Genomic DNA, 26,402 nt, shown 5'->3' with positions numbered 1-26,402 from the left:
TGTATTTATGATAAAAGTAGAAACTAGAGTGAAACGTATTAGATTTTATACCGTTAGCATTCAGTAGCACATCATATGGAGAACTGTAATTTCAAAGCAAGATCATCACAGGGTGTTTTAGTCATGGAGTTCCAGGCTTGGAAGGAAACTTGAGAGTGTATTTAACTAGGCAGAGGCAGAGCCACATCTGGAATCCATGCCTCCCATTTTCCAATCTAGTCTTTCCTGAAATGTGGCATACTAGAGATGATTACATTACTATTTACACCAATTATAAGTCTTCTTTCTATTACAAAAATTCCTTAATCTAATTTTCTAAATTCATTGTATTAAGTTGCTGAGTAGAGATTGCATATATGAACCATGCCACTGATGAAGCAAGATAGCATATTAACTTTTGCCTCAGTCAATTTTATATGTGTGTACATACAGCATATATCTAGCGTATATGAACATATATCTCAATTCCTTTATTTCCCAATAATTGACCATTTACTCTATTTCCTTTCCTTGTGATTTTGTTATGTTTTTTATTTTATTCAGTTTTAAATTGGTATGTGCTACTCTTCTCTCCTACTCCTATGAATGGTAATGTCATCTATGCTTTAAAGACCAACATTGATGATTTCATATGGCTGAATATATAAAAGCATAATTCTATATGCCTGAGTAACTCGTTTGGTTCCTTCCTCATGCCCCCCTCCCCCTTTTTGTCCATTCTTTTTATGCTTTGTATGTATTATGACCTTCTTTCAGAATGACTTTCAATGGGGGCCCTAAGGTTAATGACCACAGCTGCTACTATTTCTTTTAGTATCTGTACTATTTTTATGGGAGTGGGAGGAGGGAAGGGAAGAATTATGACTTTATAACTCTGAGTGAGGAAACTGACTCCACAGTGCAAATTAATACCAGCCTTGTAACTTAAAGTTTAATAAGTCTACATGATAAAAAGTCTATATGATGTCTACGTGTAAAGGGAGAGCTATTGTAATATTCTATAATAGCCAGCGCTGCTACCGTACTTTCAAACCTGCTGTGCACTTTATGCACAGCATTTTGATATTCCAGCAGTCCTGTGAAGTAGCTACTGCAGCTATGATTCCAGTCTCATCGTTGAGGAGACTGAGGTTTGAGAGGTGAAATGACTCACCCAAGGACATACAGCTAATATAATCATTGTTAGAGGTAGTATCCAAACCCAAGTCTCTTTGACATTTTTTTTTTATAGCAAATCAATTCTCTCCTGGACAAAGTCGAGGAGCAGATTACAGCTCTTCGTAGGAAGGAGCCCAGAATTATACTGGATGTTTCCCATCTAGGAGCCATTCTGATTGAGAAAAGACTGAACCACTTGAACGAAAAGTGGAACAGTCTGAAAACAACCTACTATGATCATAAAAGGTAAGTCTGTTTTAGCTTATATTTACTATTAAGGACTTTTAAAAAAAAATATGAGGCTCAGCAGTCTTGAAAAGGAGTAAAAACGCATACCCCCTCCCACATTAGTCAAATGATTAAATTTCTTGCCTTATTCCTAAATCTGCCTTATAGAAAATCTGAGTATCTACAACTGCTATTATCATTGTGTTTGTGTATGTATTCAATTTTTATGACCAATAGTTTTGGAAAGATCATCATAAAACCAATATAGTAACAAATTAAGGATAATACAAATTAATATTTCATATCAAATTAATGGATGAGTGATAGTTTTTTCTAAATTTTCTTTTCTAAGTTTTAAGAATTTCTGTGTATGTTTTTGAAGGAAATGGGATTGACTGTGTAAGAAACTCCTTTGTATGGAGATTCTCTGTTCCAGTAGAGTTTTGCATCTGTTTTATAATTTATAATCTTAGAGAAGTTTCTGGGGTACTATCAGTTGAAGTGACTTTTCTGTGGATACATTGCTGATACGTAGGAGAGAATCTTGGACCTGGGTCTTCCTGACTTTAAATTCATCTATATCCACTATACTATGGCTGCCTATCATTGATGTCTGTATTACAGCTTGGTGCTCATCGCATTTCATAGTAACTTCATAATAATAATATGCCTAGAGGTTTTTATAGATGGTACTGTGGATAGCATGGTGGACCTTGAGTCAGGAAGACCTGAGTTCAAATCTACTCTCAAACATTTGGTAGGTATGTAATGCTAGGCAAGTCTCTTAACCTTTGTCTACCTCAGTTTCTTCACTTGTAAAGTGAGGATAATAATGGTCTCAACCTTCTAGGCTTGTTGTGGAGATACATTACTATTGGTAAGTCATTTTGCAAACCTTGAAGAGCTATGTGAATATTAGATGTTACACACACACACGCACACACACACACACACACACACACACACACACACACACACACACACACACACACACACACCCTATCTGTGAATGGAGTAAAAATGTAAAAAAATCACAGCCTAACGCTATATTTCTTAATGTGTTTTTTTTAATCTGATCTTTGGCCCCCCCCCAAAAAAAGGATGACATACCATGAACAGCAAACTTCTTTTGTAATTGGAAAACTTTTTTGAAGCCAATGCTTTTAACTTTCTCTGTACCAAACTGAAGCTGGTGTGAAAGATAGCTGCTTTGATTTTTCTTTACTATCACATATTCTAATGGGAATGATTACATTGTGAGAGAGTACAGTGATGTGCAGCAGATGGCAGGAAAAGGAAAGCAAGAGGCAAAATAATTTATATGTCAAACAATTTCAGATACTTGCTAATCAACACATGACAGGAGAAAGAAATACAACTTTGGAAACAACACTTCTATACATAAGACATCATGAGATTACAAAAGTCTTTTTTTCTGAGTAATAATTAGTTTTTGGTCAGTCAGTCATTTAAGCATTTTTAATGTGCTTACTGTGTTCCAGCCACTGTGCTAAGGGCTGGACAAGCAAAAAATGGCAAAAAAGCTGTCCTTGCCCTTAAGTAGCTCCTAGTCTAATGGGGTTAGCAGCATGGAAAGGAATATAAGATAAATACAGAATGAATGGAAGATAATCTAAGAGAGTAGGCAGCTAGATGGCACAGTGGATAGAGTGGTGGGCCTGGAATTAGGAGGACCTGATTTCAAATCCAATCTCAGACCCTTACTAGATGTGGGACACTGGGTAAGTCGCATAACCCAATTTTCCTCAGTTTCCTTGTCTGTAAAATGAACTGGAGAAGGAAATGATGAACTACTCCAATATCTTTGAGAAGAAAAACCCTAACGGGGGTGGTCATGGAGAGTTGGCCATGACGGAAATGACTCAGCAGCAGTGACAGTTCTAAGAGGGTAAGATATTAGCTGCTAAGGGGATTGTGAAAGGCTTCCTGTAGAATGTAGGATTTGATTTAATTCTTGAAGGAAGCCAGGGAAACTCAGGTGTGAAGGAACAGTGGCAGAGCATTTCAGTCATGAAGGGGAGCCACTGCAAAGATATGGATGTGAGAGATGGAGTATCATATTCCAGGAACTACAAGAAAGGTGTATGCTAGATTATTGCAATAGCCTGCTGGTAGGTTTTGGCTTGGTGCAGGTCTCCCCCAAGTCCTTTCCATCCTCCATTAAGCCACTTAAAGTGATTTTCCTAAAGCTCAGATCTGATTACATCCATCTCCCTGCTCAATGAATTCTGACGACTTCCTATACAAAATGCTTTGTTTGGCATTCAAAGTCTTTCCTGTCCTAACCCACATGTCTACCTTTCCAGTCTTAGGTTACCTTACTCCCTGACACATACTCTTTGATACTGTGCCACTGGCCGTCTGGCTGTTGCACAAACAAGACAATCCAGTTCTCAGCTCTAGCATTCTCTGGCTGTCTCCCATCCCTCAAACTCTCTTCTTCTTCCGCTGTTATTACTGACCTCCCTGAGTTCCCACTTCTATGGGAAGTCTTCCCTAAAAAAGCCCTTGTCATTCCAATGCCTTCTCTCTGTTAATTATTTTCTACTTATCCTGTATATATCTTGCTTGGCATATAGTTGTTTGCATGTTGTCTTCCACCTTTAGTTTATAAACTCCTTGAGGGCAGGGACTATATTTTGCCTCTTTTTGCGTCCCCAGAATTTAACGTCATGCCTAGCACCTAGGAGGCACTTAATGAATGCTTGTTGATTGATGGTAGCTTTGGAGAGAGGCTAGGATTAGCTACATAGATTTGGGGATCATCTGTTTCTCGTATCGACTTTTATAATCTTTCCCCTTTCAGTGATTTAGATCATCTAATGGGATGATTGTATAATATTATTATAGTCAGCCTTAATTGTACAAATTATTACTTAAGCACTTCCTATTTCAAAACTAATAATCCATATCTATGTAGGAGGAGAGGAAGATTCTAGAGTAAGAAGACCTAGATTTTAACCCTGCTTCTTAACACTTACCTGTGTAACCATGGGTAAATCAATTATATCTCTGGGTTTCTGTTTTCCTATCTATGAAAAAAATTGGGTGAGATTACAGCCTATGAGAAGGTGAAGTAAAGTCTGAACTGGGAGGATTATTCCTAAAGATTTTGAGTCATAGTGGATAGAAGACCTGAGTTCAGACATAGTCTCAGACACTTAGGAGTTTGTGACCCTGAGCAAGTGACTTAACCCCGTTTGCCTCATTTTCCCCATCTATAAAGTATGCTGGAGAAGAAAAAGGCAAACCACTCTAGTACCTTTTTCAAGAAAACTCAACTGGTGACACAAAGAGTCAGACATGATTGAAAGGACTGAGCAAGAACAAAAATAGCATCTTATTTCCCCAAAAATCTTATTTAGGGATCTTGTTAGAATTTCCTGTGAACATAGTCACATTATTTTGTATGAGCTGTGTGCTAGTTCAAAACCATCTGTTTATACCTAAGTTCAGTCTATAGTAAATCTCTTTAGAATGTCAGAGATACCACTGATAAGGACTTTGAGAAGGCTTGACAAGTCTCAGGCCTCTTGAGTTTTTGAAGCTCATTACCTTTTTTTTTTCAATTAACAAGCATTCATTTTTTCCCCTGCAAATTGAAAAACAAGAGAAAAAAATAAAAATTCTCACAAATGCATAAAGTCATGCAAAATAACAATTTCTGTCTGAAGAATTTATGCAAGATGTTTGCCCATACAATTGCATGTTAAAATCTAGGAAATTGGCTTCCTTTTTCTTCCTCTTGTACTTTTCACCCTTTGTCAACTGATAATGTTGATTTCTTCTGATTGCTAATGGATCACATCTGGGAGGTTTCTGTAGTATCCCAGGGACCATGTGCTATCTGTATCATGTCATCAATATGCAAGAGTATTGGTCGAACATAACAGTTTTGTTTTGTTTTTTTTAAACTTTTCAGATTTTGTATTGTACCCTTTCCATGACAGTTGGAAAATAGCTTCACACTGATGCATGTCTCTGCGTTATGTATTGTTTTTGATGTATGACACTCAAAGTATTCTTCAACCAAATTATCTTTATAGTTGAATCTGTCCATGGATTTTTGAATCATCTTTACATTTCCATGGGAGTCAAGATTCTTCTATGGTCAAGGCAATTGCTGTTTTAGAATTTTTTTAAAAAGAGCATGTCAGGATCTCGTATTTTCTCTATTTTTCAGTCAGTTGTTATAGAAGATTTCAGCTGTTGTAGAAATTGCCTACATTATTGAAGGCAAACCCAAGTAGAAATGGGGACCCCTACAGTGGACATAAGGGCCCTTATGGACCACATTTTGACCTTGCAAATTGTAGTAATGTTTCTTGTTTTATTTTTATTAATTTGAAAATATAGTTCCAAATTTTGTTTTACTCTGGTTTGGATTGCATTCTGCAGTGTTGTTGGTTGCCTGCAGCACCTCTGATCTACGTGATCCTTGCCTGTCCCTCTCTTTATTAAGTATATCCTTGATATGTCCAAAAATTTTTTATAGAAGATAAAATCAGTCTGTGAATTGGTACTTGTTCTCATTTTTCTGGGTCATTTCCTCTCTTGTCAATAGTACTATTGGTAATTGTTTCCACTCCTTTGAAATCTTCACTTCTTTTTGATACATTGAAAAATAGATTCCTGGTTTGCCTTTAAAATTCTCCATGAATGGACATCATCTATGTGTATTTGTTAATTCCTATTCTCAGTAAAGATACATCTTATGTAGATAAATAGGGAGGAAAAGAAGAATACCATAAAAGAGATGTTCTGATTTTCATTTTCATAATGTTAACATTACATTTTAACATAATTTTGATTTTTAACATGAGCTTTGTGCTTCTTTCTGGGCAAATCTAATTATTGAGGGAAAAATAACTTTAATATGGCAATATCATAGTTTAATTTTTAGCATACAAAAAAGGTTAAAATACTCTGCCTTATAGTTGAACAGGATGACTCATTTACATGTTAAATTTGTGCTCCATTCTATCTCCCCCTTAAGTTACCTTCCCACAGTTTGAAGCTTGAAGTGTAGACTCAAGCTTCTTGGCCGCTCTGTGCTCTTACTGATAACTTACAAATGTGTACTATATATCTCTTACCTTAAAGCTTCCTCTTCTGCTTTCCTTTTCAACTTATTTATCCCCAAAGCCTTCTACTACTGTTTCTACCTTCCTTCTATTGAACAAGAAGAGGTGATTGTTCCTTTCTCAAAGCAAATTATCCTGAATGCGTAAGTAATTCCATTGTGTCCCATCTTCTCCAACACTGCCTCCCTTCTCATCTTTACTCTCTGCTTTTCCTTCAAGGCCCTCCCTTTGCTTGTACTGGCTGCTTACTAATATTCATGTATTTCCCTCATCCTCTGAAGATCCTTACTTTATCCATCTATCCCTTTTAGCTATTGTCCCATTTCTTTCTTCCCTTTTATATCTATCCTTCTTGATATATTGTTCATGTTAGGTGCCCCCACTTTCTTCTCTCTCTCTTTTTAACTCTTTGCAGTCTGAATCCTGACCTTGTCATTTAGCTCCCTCCAGAGTTCCTATTTCTTATCGCCAAATTGGATTTCCTTTCCTCAGTCTGTGTCCTTTTTGACCCCCTCACTGGGGCTTTGATCCTCTCACTGTCTTGTCCTTGATACCCACTTCTCTGTATGCTGTTGTTGTCTAGTTTTCCTCCCTGTTTTATCACTCTCATTCAGTCCCATTTGTGAGATCTTCATTTAGCTGATACCCTTAGCTGTGGTAGGTGTCCCACAGGTCTCTGCCCTGGACCTCCTTCTATTATCTTTCTGCATTGCTTCACTTGATGATCTCATCAGCTCCCGTATATTCAGTGATCATATCTACACGTATTTTTCTCCACTCTCATCTTCAGCTGCTTATTGAATATCTGGAACTAAATGTTTCATAGAGATCTTATAATCAACATGTGTAAAACTCAACTCCTTATCTTCTCCCCCACCTTTCTCACCACCATCTTCTCATTCCCTGATGCTTGAAGTGTAGGCTCTCTCCTTAACCCCTCACTTTCTCCTTCCCTTCTTCTGTCATAATTTGTCTCTTGCCAAGGCCTATTGATTTGACCTATGTGATATCTATGGTAAATGCCCCCTTCTCTCCTAACATTTCCCTTGCTCTGTTGCAAACCCTTACCTCATTGCAATACCCTTCCAGATGGTCTCTCAGCCACAAGTATTCCTCTACTCCAGTCTATCATGCACTCATTTGATAGAATCAGTCTTCCTTAATGACAGGTCTGATCAGGTCACCACCTCCCTTCTCATCAAATTCAATGGCTCTTTAGTACTTCTGAGGTCAAATATAAAAACCTCTGTTAGTCATTCAGACCTTTCATAATCTGTCTCACTTTTCCAGTCTTCTTATGTTTTATATTCCCCTCCCACCATGTACCTGTGATCCTGTGACATTGACCTCTTTGATGCTCTTTGAACAAGAAATTGTTGTTCAGCTAGGAGCTTTTCACAGGCTCTTCCCCACGCTTGAAATATGCTCCTTGTCCTTTCAGCCTCCTGACTTCTTCTTTCTGTTGGGTCCCCGGTAAAACCCTCTCCTCCCCAGGGTTCCTTTCCTGATTCCTCTTCATTCTAATGACTCCACTCTCTTGATTATCTTCAATTTAACTAACTTGCCTGTCTTTTTTTTTGTACTGAGTTGTTTGCATGTTTTCTCCCTTCTGTTACAGTAAGATTTCTTGATTTCTAGGACTGTGTTTTGTCTTTTTTATATCCAAAACACTTAATGTAGCATCTGGCACATAGTAGGCACATAATTCAGGTTTACTAATTTACTGAAATAATTAGGCAAAAGGTCTTTGCCCAAATTGACCTCTCCATGGCTTGTTGAGACTTAAATTAGAAGGAACTGCAGTTTGCAATTTTCTTTTCTTTCCGATGGAAAAGGAAGAAAACCCAAATCCTTTCCCATGACAGCAAGAACACAAAGATATTGTCAGTTGCTTCCTCTAAAAGTGCTACCTTGAGTTCCTGGTCAGTAGTTTCACAGTACTGCCGAAATTTGAGATTGGCTCCTCTCAGGGAGAGGGAAAAAGGGTTTTTCTCAGAATATTTTTTAGAGGGAAGTGTTCGTATTTTATATTGCTTGGTATAATCATCTTTTGAGACTGTTGTGTGGGGAATAGAGGCCTTGTCTTGAATGTGGTTAGAACAAGGCTTGGGCTTCGTGTCTGCATAATACCAATTGTGAAACAAGATATAGCCTTATGGAATATTTCAATTACAGAACACCTCAATGTTGCAGACCACTTTCTAATCTTGCAAAGCAGTAATCTTTGTGGTTAGAATTTCTTTACTGGGAACACTTTACACCAATGAAAACAGAAGTTTATGCCAAACAATTAAACAGACAAATCCACTCTCCCCACCCTCCAACTAATAATACAATTTTTCAATAAAAATATAATCTTTTACTTAAAGATAGAAGAAACTTATAGAATGATCATATCATCACCTTCGTTAGAGACTTTGCCACTTACCAGCTGTGTGATCGTTGAGATCATTGAACAACTGACATCAACTCTCTGAGTCTCATTGTCATCCTATGTGTTGAGGGTTGTACTAAATGACCTCCAATGTGCCATCTCTGTGTCCAGTCTGTAATCTCATTTGTACTTTCTTCCTGTTTACAAAGTAATTGAAAGATTTTGCAATTCACAGATTTTACAAATTTTATAAGGAGGTGAATTTAATAGGATGAATTAAGCAACTCAGTATACAGGATAGGGAGTACTGGTACATGTGAATCCAGAAAATAGGGATTTTAGTGGACTTTGAGCTTCTTTTTAGTTAGCATTATGGTTAGATAGGCAAAAAAAAAATCTTAGGTGATTTTTGACCACATTTTTGGAAGCAGAGCATTGCATATGAAGGGAAGCTTTGCTCCTTTTACCTTGGTCAGGCTACATTCTTTATATTATGTTCATTTCTGGCTGTTCACTCTAGCTGTGTAGCTTTTCTAGATGATATTGAATAAAGAGGAAAGCAGTGCCCTATGAGAAATTGGTTGACGCACATGATGTTTAGCCTATAGTAAGGAGAAATTTAGGGAGTACATGTTTGGATTCAAATATTCAGAGTTATCAAATGAACTGCATTTTCTTTTTCTGCTTTTGTATCTTTACATAGAAGTAGAACCAGTGGGCAGAACTTATAGGGAGACACATTAAGGAAATACTTTCTCAGAACTGAACTATCCAAAACTAAAATTTGATTTTATTAAAGGGATTGTTCAGACAGAGGTTGCCTTGACATATTTGGAATTATTCAGGTATACATTGGACAAGATTGCTTCAGAAAACCCTTCTAAAATTAAGATTCCTGAATTCTTCTTTCATCTAGGAAAACTTTTTAAAATTGATCACAGAAAACGGTCTTAGGTATTCTTTTTTTCATGCATCCCACCAATTAAAGATTTTTCCTTGCCATTTAGTTTGAATTTTAGTAGACTGTTAATGCTTTATTAATTATTTGTAGGTTTCCCAGCTTCATATTTTTATTTGCAAACTTGTTTGCACAATTATGTACACTGGAATCCAGATTCATAGACGTAGAATTAGGAGGGAATCTTCCAGACCATCTGATCCACGTGTCCTGCAGGCTCAGCCCCTCCTTAACCCCCCCATTTGATTGTTGAGGAAAATGAGTCTTATGAAGTTAACGTAACTTGTTTAAGGTCACACACATAGGAATGTCAGTTACTTGATTACAGCCCACATCTTGGGATTCCAGAGATAGGATTGTTTTTTTCCCCTTGTGCCTTACTTCTTCACAGTAGTCCAGTTTTCCAGAGTTCAGTAATTTACACATGTTTTCCTTGATGATTGTGATGGTACAGGTGCCCTCAATTCCAATTGGTTCTTAACTAATTCTGTATATTGAAGTCATTTAATAGTGGCTATTATAGTCTTATCTCCTCTGGGCTACCTGGTGACATTTTGCATATGTTAGAAACCTTTTATTGAGGAAGAACATTTCCACATCTTTTGGCCTTGGAGATGGGATGTTGTCATAGGATAGGTTAATAATGTGCTAGTTAACTACCTCAATAAAACTTTATAATCCTAGTCCATTAAAGCTTTTTGCCATTGTGTGTCTATATCTAAGGCTCTTTGAATATGCCAAAGGACTAGCATTTTTATTCATTTCTCTTTTATATTACACGGCAATTAAATCTAAATATGCCTTTCTCTATGTAATGACCTAAATAACATTCCTATTCTTGCTATGTTACAAACCTTAACAGATTCGTGATCACAATTAGAACGTTTTAGGTATGGGAACAATTGACATTTGTATAGAGTGTAGAATTTGAGTGTTTGAGAATTTTAATCATGCCAGATACCAAACAAAACTTTTCGATTGTAAGAAAAATGTTTTAAAAGACTCAGTTGATAACTTCAGGGTGAATAAATGTTGGTTTCACCAGGAAAGGGCTCAGAAAGAGAAATCACTGTATGTCTATTATTGCTTCCAGATGGGCCAATTAACATTTTCATATATATTGGCAAATGTTTCCACAGGGTAGCCATTACCTATGTTTGCACTTTGTTTCGTGAACCAGTTTCCCCACCATTTTAGCTCCTGGTAGAATTTTTTGCAAAAATAAATGAAGAAATAAAATGAGGGAGAGAACATGGTGTTAGGGTCCATGGGAGGTATTTCCCTGTGATGTTTTGCTTGCTAACATAGATTAAGCTTTGTTCTTGTTTACTTTTGTAACTTAAGTTATTTGATTTTTCAAAATGAATCAAATATTACACACTTTTAAGGGTTAATAAAATCATTGGTTCTCATAAAAAGCGATCCCATTTCCAAAATCACTTACCAGTTTTTAAAATTTATTCCCTAAAAGTTTTTTCGATAAAAGTGTGAAAGATTGGAGATACTTCCAAAGTAACCTCAGTGAATTCAACCAGTGGCTGACGGAAGCTGAAAAGTTACTGACTCATGCCAATACTGAAGATGGTCTCGATCTAGAGAAAGCGAAGCAATATCAGCAGGTAGGGATTGTTTTGTCAGAACAGGATTTGCTGTTCAGATAACTTCCCTTGCGTTTACTGGCTTTTTATGAAATAACTTAAGATTGAGGTTTTAGAAGCATGGAAGTTGTTCTGGTCTTTTTGTCAGTGACAATTTAAACTTGGAATGTGTTTAAGCTTTTTTATAGAGAGGTGTGATGGGGGAACGAATAGCATTTGAATAAAGGTTTTCTCTGCATACTGATATGTGGGAGCTTTTATGGTAGCTACAAGAGTCATTTTTATTTAATATATTTGTGTTTACCAAATTAATTTTCGGTAAATTTTTCCCTATGAAATTATTTGATAGATGGAAACATTTAAGGTCATCATTTGTAAATTCATTAACATTTTCACTCAATATTATAAAAGAAGATATTCTTGATTTATAGCCCTCTAATTTAAAAAGGAATACCAGCAAAATCATTCTTGAGGCAATTTTTCATAATAATGGTAACAAATTAAATTGTAATTCAGACTCTTGGTAAAAGTAAAACTTAATTTCTTAAAAGTTGTGCACATGCTTTTAATTCTAAAGGCAGTGATTACTTCACCTGCATTTTTGTTTAGTTATAAACATTTATGTTCCCTCCTCATCCTGCCTACTTCTCTCTCTTCCCTTAAGAATTTTTGTTTGAATAAGAAATTTGAACCTGGAATTAAATGAAGAAACCTCCCAGCACTTTCCTTTGTCTTTGCATTGTGATATTTATAGTTCATTGATACTATGTTATCAGTTTGATCAGAAAGTAATTCATAAAAAAGTCTCAGGGAAAACAGACATGGTTGGAGAAATAGAAGGAAGCCTTCTATTTTTAAGCTGAATGTGATTGAGTCTCCCATGTGATCATTTTTAAATGCTTCCTTTTGTAATGGAAAGTTTTCCTTGAATCTTATTTTCTTTTTAGTTAATAAAATGAAAACAATCTGAATTATCTCTAAAAGTACATTTATTCTTTCATTTGAAATTCCCTTGACTTGCTCTAAAAGAGCTAACTCATGAGGATATGTTTTCTGTGTTTATCTTCCCATTTATTGGTTTCTGCATGTAATACTAATGCCATAATACCTATGTGTGTTGAGAGTTTCAAAACCGTTTGATCTAACATTAGAATTTATCTTGGCTTTTTCATCTGTGGCAGAAACTGGAAGAGGAAGTTAACATCCACAAGTGTATGTTTTCACCACTGATTCAAACTGGGAGCAACATCATCCCCAAACTCTCCAACCCAACCGAAGCATGCCTCCTGGATGAAAAGATGGCAGAGCTCTGTGATCGCTGGGATGCAGTTTCAAGCCAAGTGTATGATAGAAAACTTAGGTATCTCAGCCATAACTGTGCAGGCTCTTCAAAATTGCATTCTATGGAAAATCCTTTAGAAAACAAGATGAAGGAGTTTGATTTTCTTGTCCTCCATTGGTAGAAAATTTTCTGACACTTACTTTATGTGTATCTGCATTTTCCCTCAGTGTCATGAGAAGTTCATTTTTGCTTTTGAATTTTTTTTTTACCTTAATGAACATCAATCCTCCCTTTCATCTGTACTTGTTAAAGGTAGATTGTTTAAGGAAGTCTAGCCATTCCCAGTGTCTAATTTTTATTATGCAAGTGCCATAAATGTGACACTTTCCCCAAAATATGTGAAGTTGAAAATACTAATTTTACAAATGTGATATTCTGTAATTGATTGAGAGATGAGATCCATGTTCAATTTCTTGTGAAGTTTGTTAGGAATTACAGGAACATCTCTTCAGACTGGGTAGACCCTTAAGAGATCATCTAGTTCAGACTCTTCATTTTTTAGATGATAAAACTAAGACTGAGATTCCTCAAATCCAAGGTTCCCTTTCCCTTTCCCTGTCTCCCTCCCTCCCTCCCTCCCTCCGTCTCTCTGTCTCTCTATCTCTCTGTCTCTGGGTCTCTCTGTCTCTTTGTCTCTCTGTCTCTCTCTCTCACACACACACACACACACACACACACACACACACACACACTTGTGCATACATGCATATTATTTTCTTTAGAGGGTCTAGAATTGTTTGCAAGCAGCAAGGTGTGTCATAAGGAGGGTTAGGTTATCTCCAGACATCTCTTTCTTTTAGAAAATAACTTAATTCAGCTTTCATTCTATGGCAAAAGTTCTTAAGAAAGATTTTCTCTTTCAAATCTTGCTGGCGTCAGAAAAATGGGGGGGGAATCACAAATTCTTTGGAGACATAGATGGTGGTGAGGGGGCTGTGCCTAAATTTCTAGCAGTTGTCTTGAAAACCAATGCCAACTTTCCAGCTGAAAAACCCTCCTCATTGGCCTAGAGTACATAGGAGCAAGTCCACTGGAAATTATCCTTATACGTATTCTCTTTTAAGGTTTAATTTTTAATTAAGCTGTAGAATTTTAACTGGCAAAAGACTTTTTTGTTCAAATTCTTCCTTGTCCAAGACATGTAGCATAAGAATATCGATCTTTCAGACAGTGGAAGCTTTAAAACAAGAGTCCCAAATTGAAAATCTGAGAGATGTGCATGCTTATCCATTTTAACTGTGTAGATGAAATATCAATTAATGAAACTGACTTTCATGTGCTGAGATATTTCATAGTAAATTCATCAGGATCAACTAATTAATGAGTGCTTGTCCATTTCAGTCAAATAAGTATTTTATTAAGTTCCCTATTTACTATATATCATATACTCTACCAGAAGCTGGAATTAGAAAGATAAACATCAGGGGAATACATCCTATGAAAACGTAAGTCAATTCAAGTTATACACAAAGAAAATACCAGGAAATTTGGGAGGGGTCGGAGAAGTATTAACAGCTAGGATAAACGGGAAAGGCCTCATGGAGGAGGTGGCACTTGAACAATACTTTATTGACTATTAACATTCTGTCCAGATTGGATCTTTTTTCTTTGATAATTCTTTAATGAGTAATTGAAAACTCTTTGGGCCCAAGTATCCTAGACCCTGTTCTCCTATCATAACAGAAAGATGAACAAAAGACCGTACCTGGTGCATGATTTATCCAAGGAATTTAAGGAATCCATAATTTATCCAGTGTGACTATTTCCTTCACTGTTGTAGATCCCAAGCCTTTAGTACTTTAGAAAATGACTTAATGAATTTTAATTCCTCCTGCCCCATCAAGATCATCTGATGGCTAGCCTGCTTCTAATGAACTTCTTTGAATTAGCTAGTTATGTCTTGGAAAAGACAGGTGGAGTCCATCCTAGAAGTCTTTCCAGCTTGAATAGTACATTGAAATATTCAGCTTCCTCCTTCCACCCCTCTATCAGCAATACAAATAAATGTTTTCGTGTTGGCAGGATCATTAACCATTATTTGCAGAAATGCACTCTAAATTTTATTTCAAATTGCTTGCTGTGTGTCCTTTGTTCTTTAAAAGGACCATGACGTCAGGGAGATGATGCCATGACATGCAAGTGAATTGGATTTGAGTGAGGGTGGCTTGTGCAAAGTCACCAATCCGTTTCACATCCAGGAGTCATCTGAGTTCAGTGTCCAGAAATAAATCAGGACAACTGGAGATGGTCCAGGAATTGCCTAGGAATTTCAATTGATAAATTTTTGTAGAGTGGATATCACTGAAGTAACACTACTCATTCTTTTGCATGTCAAAATGAGAATGAATTATACACCTTTTTCTATTTTTACAAATGAAATATTTGATTTACTCAATTTGTTTTTACTTTTATGTCATGATGTCAAGATATTAACCCATCTTAGGTTGTTTATCACTGTTTGTTATCTATAAACTTTTCTGATCCATAACAACTTTTTGATTCAACAATTAACTATTATGGAGGACTGAAAGTTAAATGCTTACACAGTTAAACACCACTTTGTTTCTTGTACAGGATTTTAAGTCATCTAGATTTCTATATCTAAGCAAAGTCTGTATGCTATCTAGGTAAAATTAGATAGCATGCATTGTTTATGAATAGATATCCAATGACTGTTTATGGCTATCTTATAATGTCATTACCCAGGAAATATTAACTCCAGTTTGTTAACAAGAATTTCAAGGAGGGCAATTTGAAGTCTCATAGTAATGTAAATACATTAAAAAATTATTGATAAAATGGCTAAAAAGAAGTTCCTGGGCAAATCTGTCTTTCACAGTAGGAAATATATTGTGTTTCTTTGAAGTTCTTTGGGAATTTATAGGTCTATTTTGTGTATACTTATGTATATAAACTTTATAAACATTCATTATTTTCTTGCTACTAGAGGGATTATTTGTTGATGCAATTTCACATATAGATATCTATAAGTAGATATCTATAATATATCTATTTCTATATACATACACGTTGTGTATATTATGTATGTATATATGTGTGTATACACATACACACACAAAACAAATGTATACACAGTGGTTAGAAAACCATTCTTAGAATCAGACCTTGGTTCAAGTTCTTCCTCTAGCAATATACCGACTCTATATCTGTCATAAGCAACTCTCTTCTTCTTTGTGCCTTGAGTATTTTTTCCTTTTTAATTAAAATTTTTAAAAAGTTCTGTTCCTTATTATTATTTATATCATTACTTTGTTTTTTAAAATTAATTTATGCATTTTGCAAGGATATTATGAAATTATTAAATACTAAGTTATACATTTGGTTTCCCTCTATGTACCAAAAAAGCGAAATTTTCTTTTGCATGGCTCATATAACTATAGCTTTGAGAGAGAAGGTGAAAATGAGGGAAGGGCAAGATTGTATCATGCATGATACAGTATTTTAAAATACTAATTCACTAATTTTGAACCCATTTAAACAGATGTTCTATCTGTTGTTAATAAGAATGAATTGACATTTTTTACTTGATCTGCATACAGTATTATATCAAACTAGCTTGCTTGCTCAATATTTTTCAATAATGATTTTTCTAGTCTTGAAACAAAAAATGAGGCGATAGTGAAATACAGAAAAATGATGACTGAAACTTTTCGCTGGGTATCAGAGATTGAAAATGCCTTGGAATTGATGTCCTCATCTGAAATGGAAAATAGTGTCCAAGAACTAAAGGCAAGTTATAGAATATCCTTGTTTTTGTACCTTGGGGCTTAAATGCAAGAATGGGAATAATGTTGCAGGAGAATTGGGATTAAAAAAATCTCCTCTTTGAAGGTAAAAAAACATTAAAATAGGTTTTGAAAGGGATATTACATCACATTTAGAAGGTTAGCTCTGAGAAGCGGCAATAAGTAATACTTGAAGTCATACTTTCAGAAGATTCTGTTAGCATAAGAATTATTGCTTGACACTGTCATTTCAATAGTTGAAGCAGAATCCTGATATTTTTGCATCATATAATGGTTTCATATCATAGAAAGGCTTGGTCCTTCTGTGTTAAGATCCTGCTGCCTAGTGCAACGTATTCATTGAATTGTTCACGTAGCTTATTAAATGTGTTGTAGGAGTAGTACTTCCTGGCAGTTTTTAGCCTTAAAAATCATGGCCGTGTTGCATCATTACACTTGGCGTTATTACACTTTGATTCTTAATTACTGCTTTGTAATTCTGTTCCTTAAAATATTTTCATTTGCATTGTTCCAAATTAGTCCCATGACATGTATAGAAAAGACTAGAGGCATTATTTTTTCTATATTCTCTTTCTTAAGTGTATTTTCATATAAACTGAAGTGTGTATTGCTGTTTTCTTAGAGATTATTTGCCATGTAAAGAACTTCATTCCACATGAAATTATTTTTAGGGATTGTTACTATTATTTCCCGTTAGATTGTAGTATGTTTACGCATGAACATTTTAAATGCCAAATCCATGATTTAAAGACAAGGGTTTTTCATGTCATTCTACTAATGCTGGTGTGGCTGTGTGTTGCCCTTTTAACCAAAGCTCTCTTCTGCCCCCTTTAGGACTTAACCCAGCACATGGATGTACAAAGGGAAAATCTTCGGTGGTTGAACGCAAATATCCTTTCGCTACTTGCATTGGAAGACTTCAGTATGAATGAAGGAAAATTCATTTCTGCCAATTTAAGAACTCTTAATATCAAGTGGGATAAGGTATGCCTGAAATGCTTTGCACATTGCATGTCCCCAATCAATATTGGTTGATGTGATTTGATTATTATAAGAATGACATCCTTGCAATATTCTATTTTACCTTTAAAGATGCCCTCCCCCATTTTTCTTTGTGAGTGCTTCTTATGTTCATGGGATATAGTGAAACATTGATTTGCTTATCTTAAAAATAGGGAGAAATGTTTTCGGGGCATTTTGCTTAATAGATTTGGATGTTGTGAAGTCAATGCAATAATGAATATTAATGTGACTTGAGACAAACCAGACAGAACTGGCTTGAAACTGTTATTTTGTACCCAGAAAAGTATAGCTTCATACATCAAACTTGAGTATCACATAAGAAAGAGAAACTCTACCAAGTGTTTCCCAAGTGTCTTTTTAGCATCTACTAGTAGGAGAACTCCAGTGCCACCATCCTTCAGGGCAGTCCCTTCCGATTTTGGCCACTGCAATTATGATGAGGATTTTCCTCTTTTTGAGTCACTCTTTCCTTCTGCACTTCTAACCATTGACCCTAGTTCTGACTTCTTAATAAGGGCAAAACAAATCTAATCTATCACACAGAAGTGTGATAATTCTGCTTAAGATAACTGTCATGTGGTCATTAAGAGGCAGCTAGTTGGTGTAACAGAGTTCTAATCTGTGAGTCTGTGAGACCTGTGTGGAAATCTAGCCTCAGACACTTAGTAACTGAGTGACCATGGGCAAGTCCCTTCAGCTCTCTCTGCACCATTTTTCTCATCAAATGGAGGTCATACTAACACCTACCACTAGGGGTGTTGTGAAGCTCAAGTGAGAGAATATTTGTAAAAAATTTAGCAAAGTGCGTGGCTCATATTAAGCACTTAATAAATGCTTGTTTCTTCCCTTCTCTTCCCTCTTTGCCCTCATTTTCCCTTCCATTATCTCCTTTTCCCCTCCCCTCTTCCCCATTTCTTCCCTTCTTCCCTCGCCTTCCCTTTCCCCTTACCATCTTTCATTCTTTTCTATGACTAGGTATAGAAGAATACTATATTTGATCACTCCCATTCCTGTGTAATAATTTTCCTTTTGGTTATGCACAGACATTTCTTAATTTTTGATAATAAAACTAAATGAAAATTATTTATTTTTTGGAAATAGGAGTTATTGTTATTTTGAATTATTTTAATTTGTAAGGTATTTTTAAAAAGCATGATCTTCCCTTTCTGATTTAGCTAATTAAGTGAATTAAAATGCATAATGGAGAATGAAAAAGAGTCATACATAGTGAAGTATGAATCAGTTCTTTTTATATTAAAGAGGGCCCACTTCAATAAAGCCATTGACCCATGTCTACTGATGGCTTTAAGTTCTATTAATAGGAAACATAATTTTTTGATATTCTAGTTAGAATAGTAGAAACATTCATTTTGAATGTAATTTGGACTTTAAAATCATCTTCATTCTGTGGGAAGTAATATTTTCTCTTACCTTTCTTTCCCTCTCTGTGTATGAAATTATAGGTGGAGAGGGATATCCCTCGCGCCCTGGAGGAGAGACCCTTGGATGTTTCCGAGCCCCATCCTTCAACAGCCTCTGGTAAATAAGGGAAAACTTGATATCTTAATTTTGTTTAATTTTATGTGGAACTTCCATCTTTCTATTATTTCTGTGTAAAGCTATTCTTCTAAGAGAGTTTTAAAAGTAATGTTTCCTCTTCATTTTTTAAAAAGTACAATTTAAATGTGTTCTTTTCTTTTGGGGTTTAACAGATAAATATCTTTTTTAAAAAATCCTACTGCTTGAGTGAATAAAGAGCATTAGAGTAGAATAGTTAATACTAGCTTTATGAATATTTAAATGAGACTGGGATGATAGTTTCTCATGTTACGTATTTGCCTTTTCATGTTGTAAACTGGCTCCCAGGGAAGCTCAGTCATTTGCTAAAGATTACATAGTTAATATATCAGTATTTAACCTAGGTAAAAAGTATTTTACTTTAGCACCACAACATACCACCCCACCAGACTACATTGTTTTCTCATTAGTAGGATGATTTTGAGGTGGAAAAGAATTAAAAGATATATTTATTCCACCCAAAGAGCTTATACATTTTTTGCGGGGTGGGGGTGGGGGTGGGGGAAGACACACAATTCCAGCATGAATCACTTGAAATTAGGCAGTTTTCATATAAATTGTCAATTATGCCTTGTAGATTCCTTCAGTTATTAATATTTTCAGTAGACATACCTTTTCTATTTTTTTTTATATCACAAAATGTATATATTCTTGTTGTCAAAGGGTAGCTTATATTTAGGATTTGCCTCTATGATTCTGTCACTTGGAGAGTTTTCCTCCACCATTTTTGAGTCAGCATGGAACAGTGGAAGGAAGACTTACTCTGAAGTGAGAACACTTGGATTCAGTTCCCTTCTCTGACCCTTGACTATCCTAGATGACCTTTCTGTCACTCAACAATCCTTGATCTTCCTTTCATCATTAGTGAAATGGGGAGATTATTTCTAAGTAGATCTATGATCCTATGAGTAAAATGGTCCACTCCTCTGTAGGTAAAACTCTTTGCTGTCTTGGTCACTGAGAGGTTCAACAGTTTGTCCATTTTCACTAGGGAGTGTCAGTGACAACACTTGAACCCAGGGTGGTTCTAGATCCAAGCCTGGCCCCTTAATCCACTATGCAGTGTTAGAGAGCTAATGTGTTCTTTTTTACCTCCATTTTAATTTCAAAAAATCAGAGGTAGAATCTGGTAAAGGGTTTAACCGACAACATTTTTCATCAATGGGCAAGAGATCTGACACTTTAATTAAGCACTTACTATGTGCTAGACATTAGGATCATTGCTTCATAGATATTTTAGTGTGATCTCATTTGATTGTCACAACAGCCCTGGGAAGTAGGTCTGTTATCCTCAGTGTTTTCTATAGTTAAGGCAGCTGAGTCAGATAGAGAATTGGTGACTTGTTCAAGGTCACACAAGTATTAAGTGCATGAGACTAGATTTGAACTCAGATATTTCCAATACCCTGCCCAGTGCTCTATCCACTCAGCCACCAAATGCTATGGTTATTCACCTAGTGTCAAAATACTTTATCATTCTGGCATGAGAATAAACTAATTATATCTATACATTTATAGATATCTATATATCTATAGATATATGTGTGCATGCCCACATATATGTAGTTGTATGTACGTGTGGTTGGCTTTTTGTATATGAGAAAATACTACATTATTATATGTGTATCCCATTTTAAGCATTACCTTAATATGTACAAATATGAAGTTTACATGGATAAATTAGGGGTGATTGGCCCTCATTTTATATAGGTTCTTGATTATATAGGAGGATTCATGTCTACCCAGTTATACTTTAGAGTTTTTTTGGAAATACACATGACTTTATTTGAACACATCTCTGAATGACCTGTATCAGCATGAACCTAGGACCCATGAGGTCATTCACTTCATAACCCAATCTGTTATATTCCAGTGAATGGAATATAGGGGAGAAAAATTTTTTCCCCAGGTTCACAGATGGTATGCAGTTGAAAGAAATCTTTGTAAAGGCAATAATTAAGTGACATTTGCCCTTATATAGTAAAACACAGACTTCTAATGACATTCTTCTGGTCTTTCACGCTCAATGGTTCTAGCCAGTTACATTTTATACACTGTGCCCTGTCTTAAAATAATTGATATATAAGGTATGTTATAAAAAAATTGTATTGGAAAACTAACTTAAATTTACATAGTGTTTTGACAGTAATAAAACACTTTCTTTAGAAGTACCTGCTAGCTATGTAGCATTTCTATTATGAAACCTATTTTGCAGAATAAACAACTTAATGCTCCCAAACATTATATATATTTATATACCCACAATTATATGAGCTGGAAGAGTCGGAAGAATGTAAATTGAGGAAGATTCAAATTAGTACAAAACCAAGAGAAGTGATATAATAAAAGCAACACTATAAAGGCATATATATTTGCAAAACTGTGGAGCTATGATCAATAGAGTTGATATAATTCATGATTCCAGTATACCAATGATGTACTATCCTCTGATAGAGAGGTAATGGGTTTAGGGTAAAGAATAAGACATAAATACTTTTGTATATATCCAATGCTGGATTATGCATATTTTACAAGAATTTTTTTCTTTCCTTTTTTTCTTAATGACATAGAAGAGAACTTTTTTAGAGTGGGGATAATTTGAAAATGTTTATAACATTAAAACAAAATGAATTAGTAGAATAAAAATATGTTGGAGCTGAGAAAATCTGAATTTCCGAATTTCAGGTTTTCTGAATTTCTCACCAGCAATAATTCCAGTACATCACATTGTTCCTCAAAAATGGTATAACATTTCTATTAGAATTTATATTTTTTGCTAAATTCTTTCCTTCCCAAAAAAATCCTACATCCCACATACTTCAAATATCCTTACTTTATAGATGAGTAAATATGATTTGCCCCAAGTCACGGTAGTAATAGGTACCAGAGTTGGGACTTGAACACAGGTCTATAAAAGCCTTATCTCTCCAGTTCTAATGCATATTACAAAGTGAATATGAATTAATAGATGACTAGTATATAAAATGGAGATTTTCTTTATTAAACTGCTCAGCATTTTATTTGAAAGATTAAAAGAAATCAGTAGCAAAATCTCTTCTGGATCTATTTGTATTTCTTTAGATTATCCTGCCACCTCCGAAGTTACTGTTGAGACACAGTCATCTCTAGAACCAGAACTTTCCTCGCTTCCCGATCTAGAAAAAACTGCGACAGAACTAGCTGAATGGCTTATGTGCATCGAACGAATGCTGAGGTCCAGCGTTGTCAAAGTTGGAAATACGGAAGAGATCAAAGAGACAATTGAACGTATTAAAGTAAGTATGTGGTGTAAAGTTGAATGCCAGAATTATAAAAGCAGATAAGACTGACCTAAAAAGTCTCCATTTCATTTGTGGTGCTAACTGTGGGAACGTAGAATTTAGAAAGCTTTTACAACAAGGAAGAAGAAATCTTCCCACTTAAAACAATTGAGTTTCATAAAATCCGTGTTAACCCAATTAGGTTTTCGATGCACCCATGGATTCATCTGCTGATATATGAATGGCTCAAATCAGCATTCATCTCTTAGATACTTATTTGCAAGGTACTGCCTATCTTGAAGATATGAACGTATTCCCTACCCTCAGTATTAAAACCTAGTGTTTACTTTCTAGCAAACTACACACTAGTTGAGTCTGGAGTGTTTTCCTACCTGTGGTACACAATAGAACGTAACTGTGTGTTGAATACTACATTCAAGGTCATTGTATTTCTAGAATTTCATGAAACTTGGATTGAATTTTCAAGATTAAATTACTTTTTACATCCTCATTCAGAGAGACTGTTTTCCTTAAGCATAAGACTTTTGTGGGTAGGCTGATATTTGAAAAATGGAAATATTTTCTTTGGAAAAAAGTTAATAGTGTATTAGTATTCTGTGTTGTAGTACGTCTTCCTGCTCCAGCATTACCTCAGTTCTTTTACCAGCCATTGGTAAAAACCTTACACTGTAGTCCGTATTTTGTGTTTATGATCATTATTCTTGAAACATGAATTGTTCTCTGATTTCATCCTCTTTTCTTTCAGGATTTATCAGTTTTATAGAGAACAAAATCAGGACACTTACTTAGTGTTAAATGGTACAAAAGCTTCTGAAGCAGCAGTTCATCATGGATGTGTAATTAATCTACAGTTCAGAAGCTCATTGATACACTTGCACTCTTTAATCACCTTAATAATGCTTGGTCAATCTTGTTTTTTGTTCTTTCTTTAGCAGTACTGGGAGAGTCATCTTAATCACATACGTGGATCTAGATAAGTTGAAGACTGTCTTTCTGGAAAAAAGTCATTAGATTCCTTAGCATTGTTTTTATTAAACTAACATTTGTGCTATATTATGATACCTAGGGACTGTTGTAGAGTGAGTTTCATGACCTAGGAGTTTCCTGTACCAAGGAAACCACCGGTCTAGGATATTGGCACCTTCTCAGGTAGCCCTAGAGACTTGCCCAGAGCACTGCTTGACTGCCCTGGGATCCAATAGCCCAGGAGGAGTCAGAGGCAGCTGGAACTTCTGCCTTGCTGACTTTTGGGGTCAGCCCTCTCTCCATTGTTCCCTAATGACTCTCAGTACAAAATGTAATATAATTTCTTTTTCATTAGATTACAAAGGCTGACTTAGAGCAGCACCACTCCCAATTGGATCGTATTTTTACATTAGCCCGAAATTTGAAGAGTAAAACAGATATAAAAACAGCCATCATCGAAAAACGTAAGTCTCTTCCAGCTATCTGTCGTCGTCTGTCCTCACTTTGTAAACTGTGAATTTCCTCACTTAGTAAATCCTACTAATATGTGTGTATGTAACATATATGGATAATGTACATCTTTGTATGTGTGTGTATACACATCTGTCTCTAGATATACACACATGCACATACATTACACATGATACACATATACAAGCACATTTTTATTTGGGTTGACACATTTTGATGTATAGTACATTTCTTTATATTTTAGTTTTGTCCTTAACATTGAGACTGTATAATAGTCTTTTTAGGAGTATTTATTTCCCTCAGTGTCAAGTACCAAATCACTTTTGCTTATGTGAATTCTGAATGTCTTTCTTTTGAGTTGTATACTGGTATGTCTCCCCAGGGCTCACTTGGATGCTTCTTCAGGTCATGGAGGTGAACCAGTGTCCTTTTCTGTTGAACTTTCTATGTTTAGCAAAGGAATCTCCTGACAACAAAGAAAAAAATTTTAAAAGTCTCCAAACTTCTTTTGACACACAGAAGCAGAAGAACCCTTATTTTCCAAACTTACAAATTTAATGTTCAGAAGGATTTCTTTTGCTTGTGTTGCATCATCAGTGTTAGGAGGTCGTAGTTGACTGGAGGCACTTGGAGCATGGCCCGGTGGATAGAATACATGTGCCTTATGTAGCCCAGCTACATTGGAAGAGACTCATCATCACATTGTCTGCAACAGGATGCATTCTTCTTCTATAGCAACTCTCTTGTCTCCTCTGCATTGAGTGGTTGTGAGCTGGATCAGTGCAGAAACGATAGTGGTGTCAGTATCAATCTTTGAATATCAAAATGTACTGATTTAAAGCAGGCGTTGATTTTCACTTCATGAAGAGTACCTTGGATCATGAGAGATTATAATTACTTACACTTTAGGTTTATTTTATTCCCATTTATTTTTAAGCAACCAAGAAAATAAAGACAGGGCCACAGGAAAGTGCTGCTATAACTTAAGTATCACTCTTGAGCCTCATGTCACTGATGGGACTGAAGTCAATTGTTTTAAAGGGTCTGTTAAGATTGTGGGTTAAGGTAGCAATCAGTTAATTGGCAAAGTAATTTACCAAGTAAATCCTTGTAGCCTTAAAGAATCTTTCTATCTCTCGATTTAGTTTTATCACTTACGTGGTAGATTCCGCCAATTTTCTTTTTGTTTTGTATTCCTTTGAGCTATAGAATGCTGGAACAACATCACTTTTGACTGTTCTTTAATATTGCGGACACCCCCCCCACTCCCACCCCCTTCTTTACCCTACTTGGATGTGCCTTTTTATGACCTATCTCTACTATTCTGCTTTGTACTTTTGTCTATCTTGTGAATCCCTCTAAAACCTCCTCCTCAATGGTGTCATCCCATCCATTGTCATCACTTGTTTTAAGAACCAAGAATGACCTCCTTTTCTATTTTCATTTCAGTACTTCATTTATAAAATTCCTAGACCCTGCCTTCCCACATTAAGTGTAAAGCCAAGTAGGGATATTTTTTTTTTAACAGGGATCTATCGACTTCTTAATATTCCTTGACTGTTTTAGTTTAGCTTGGAGTTGATTATTGCTTTTTCAGTGATTACCTTGCTGTGTACTGTTACCCTCTAATTTTAAATGTGTATTTTCAACAATTTGTAATGTCAGCAGTTAAGATGATGCTGTTCTGTCCTTCTCTCCCTTTAGGGACATTTCTTACAATTTACCTATATAGGCATGTTGCATTCCTCTCTTGGATCGAACTAGAAATCTTTTTGTTTTATTTGCCAGATTTCAAACATCAATCAGTTTATCACTGATGCTCAGTTCATATGAACTTTGAGGTCTAACTTTTTGCATTGCTTCCCATAGTTAATGAAGTCAAAATTCAGTGGGCCAGCACTGAATTTGCTGTGAACTCAAGGGAAGAGCGGCTGCAAAACATGCTTACGGACTCCCAACGTTGGAGAGATTTAAATAGACAAGTCCAAGAACTTGTAACCGAATACAAAGCCAAACTACTTAGTATCTCAGAAGAGGAACCGCTTGTGAAGCAAATTTCTCAGAACAAAGTAGGATTTACCAGATTGTTTGCATTTCTTTTTCTCCAGTGAAGTTTCATTTTGTTTGTTTCCTATGAAGTCTTTCTGTATTTAGGGTTCTGTGAGATATATACATATTTAAATTGTGTACTGCATTTTCATTATACATCAGATACATGTGAAGATTTATTGTGTACACACATCCAAAGAGAATCCTTTTTTTAGGGCTTCTTTGGTGAGTTAATGCCAAAAAATGTTTAACGCTTAAATAAAAAAATCCATCATTTCATGCAATTTGTCATTGTGGAAAAGAGGGCTAGACTTGAAAACCATAGAGACCTGTGTTCTATACCTGTTGCTCACACTGAATGAGTTTTTTCCATAATTATGGACCTTGTGTGTAAAAAAATTTGAGCATAATTGGATCTTTTACATTTATCGTATTTTGACTTTTAATTTATTTTTGCCTCTCATGGCAAAAGAGACAGAGACGGATTTCCATACGCATTTTTTG

The 26,402-nt window shown here is 35.6% G+C and overlaps 2 protein-coding genes across 7 annotated transcripts in view; both read left to right on the top strand.

The window, feature by feature from the left end:
* Positions 1-16,570, top strand: part of LOC140526978 (utrophin-like) — a 31,237-nt gene extending 14,667 nt beyond the window's left edge. Inside the window, exons 3-6 of the mRNA XM_072643591.1 lie at positions 1,232-1,404; positions 11,295-11,442; positions 12,603-12,781; positions 16,378-16,570. Coding sequence (XP_072499692.1) covers positions 1,232-1,404; positions 11,295-11,442; positions 12,603-12,781; positions 16,378-16,555 — 678 coding nt within the window. The 3' untranslated portion in view covers positions 16,556-16,570. The remainder of the gene's footprint in view (positions 1-1,231; positions 1,405-11,294; positions 11,443-12,602; positions 12,782-16,377) is intronic.
* Positions 16,571-17,185: 615 nt separating this feature from the next.
* LOC140526979 (utrophin-like) overlaps positions 17,186-26,402 on the top strand; it is an 88,092-nt gene continuing 78,875 nt past the window's right edge. For all 6 annotated transcript variants that reach the window (XM_072643594.1, XM_072643595.1, XM_072643596.1 and 3 more), the window contains exons 1-5: positions 17,186-17,514; positions 19,017-19,092; positions 22,213-22,406; positions 23,734-23,842; positions 25,719-25,918. In XM_072643594.1, the coding sequence (XP_072499695.1) occupies positions 17,380-17,514; positions 19,017-19,092; positions 22,213-22,406; positions 23,734-23,842; positions 25,719-25,918 (714 nt within the window). In that variant the 5' untranslated portion in view covers positions 17,186-17,379. The remainder of the gene's footprint in view (positions 17,515-19,016; positions 19,093-22,212; positions 22,407-23,733; positions 23,843-25,718; positions 25,919-26,402) is intronic.

This window comes from Notamacropus eugenii, chromosome 2 (assembly GCF_028372415.1).
Source record: "Notamacropus eugenii isolate mMacEug1 chromosome 2, mMacEug1.pri_v2, whole genome shotgun sequence".
Lineage (NCBI taxonomy): Eukaryota > Metazoa > Chordata > Mammalia > Diprotodontia > Macropodidae > Notamacropus > Notamacropus eugenii.
This window is presented reverse-complemented; position numbering and strand designations above follow the sequence as displayed.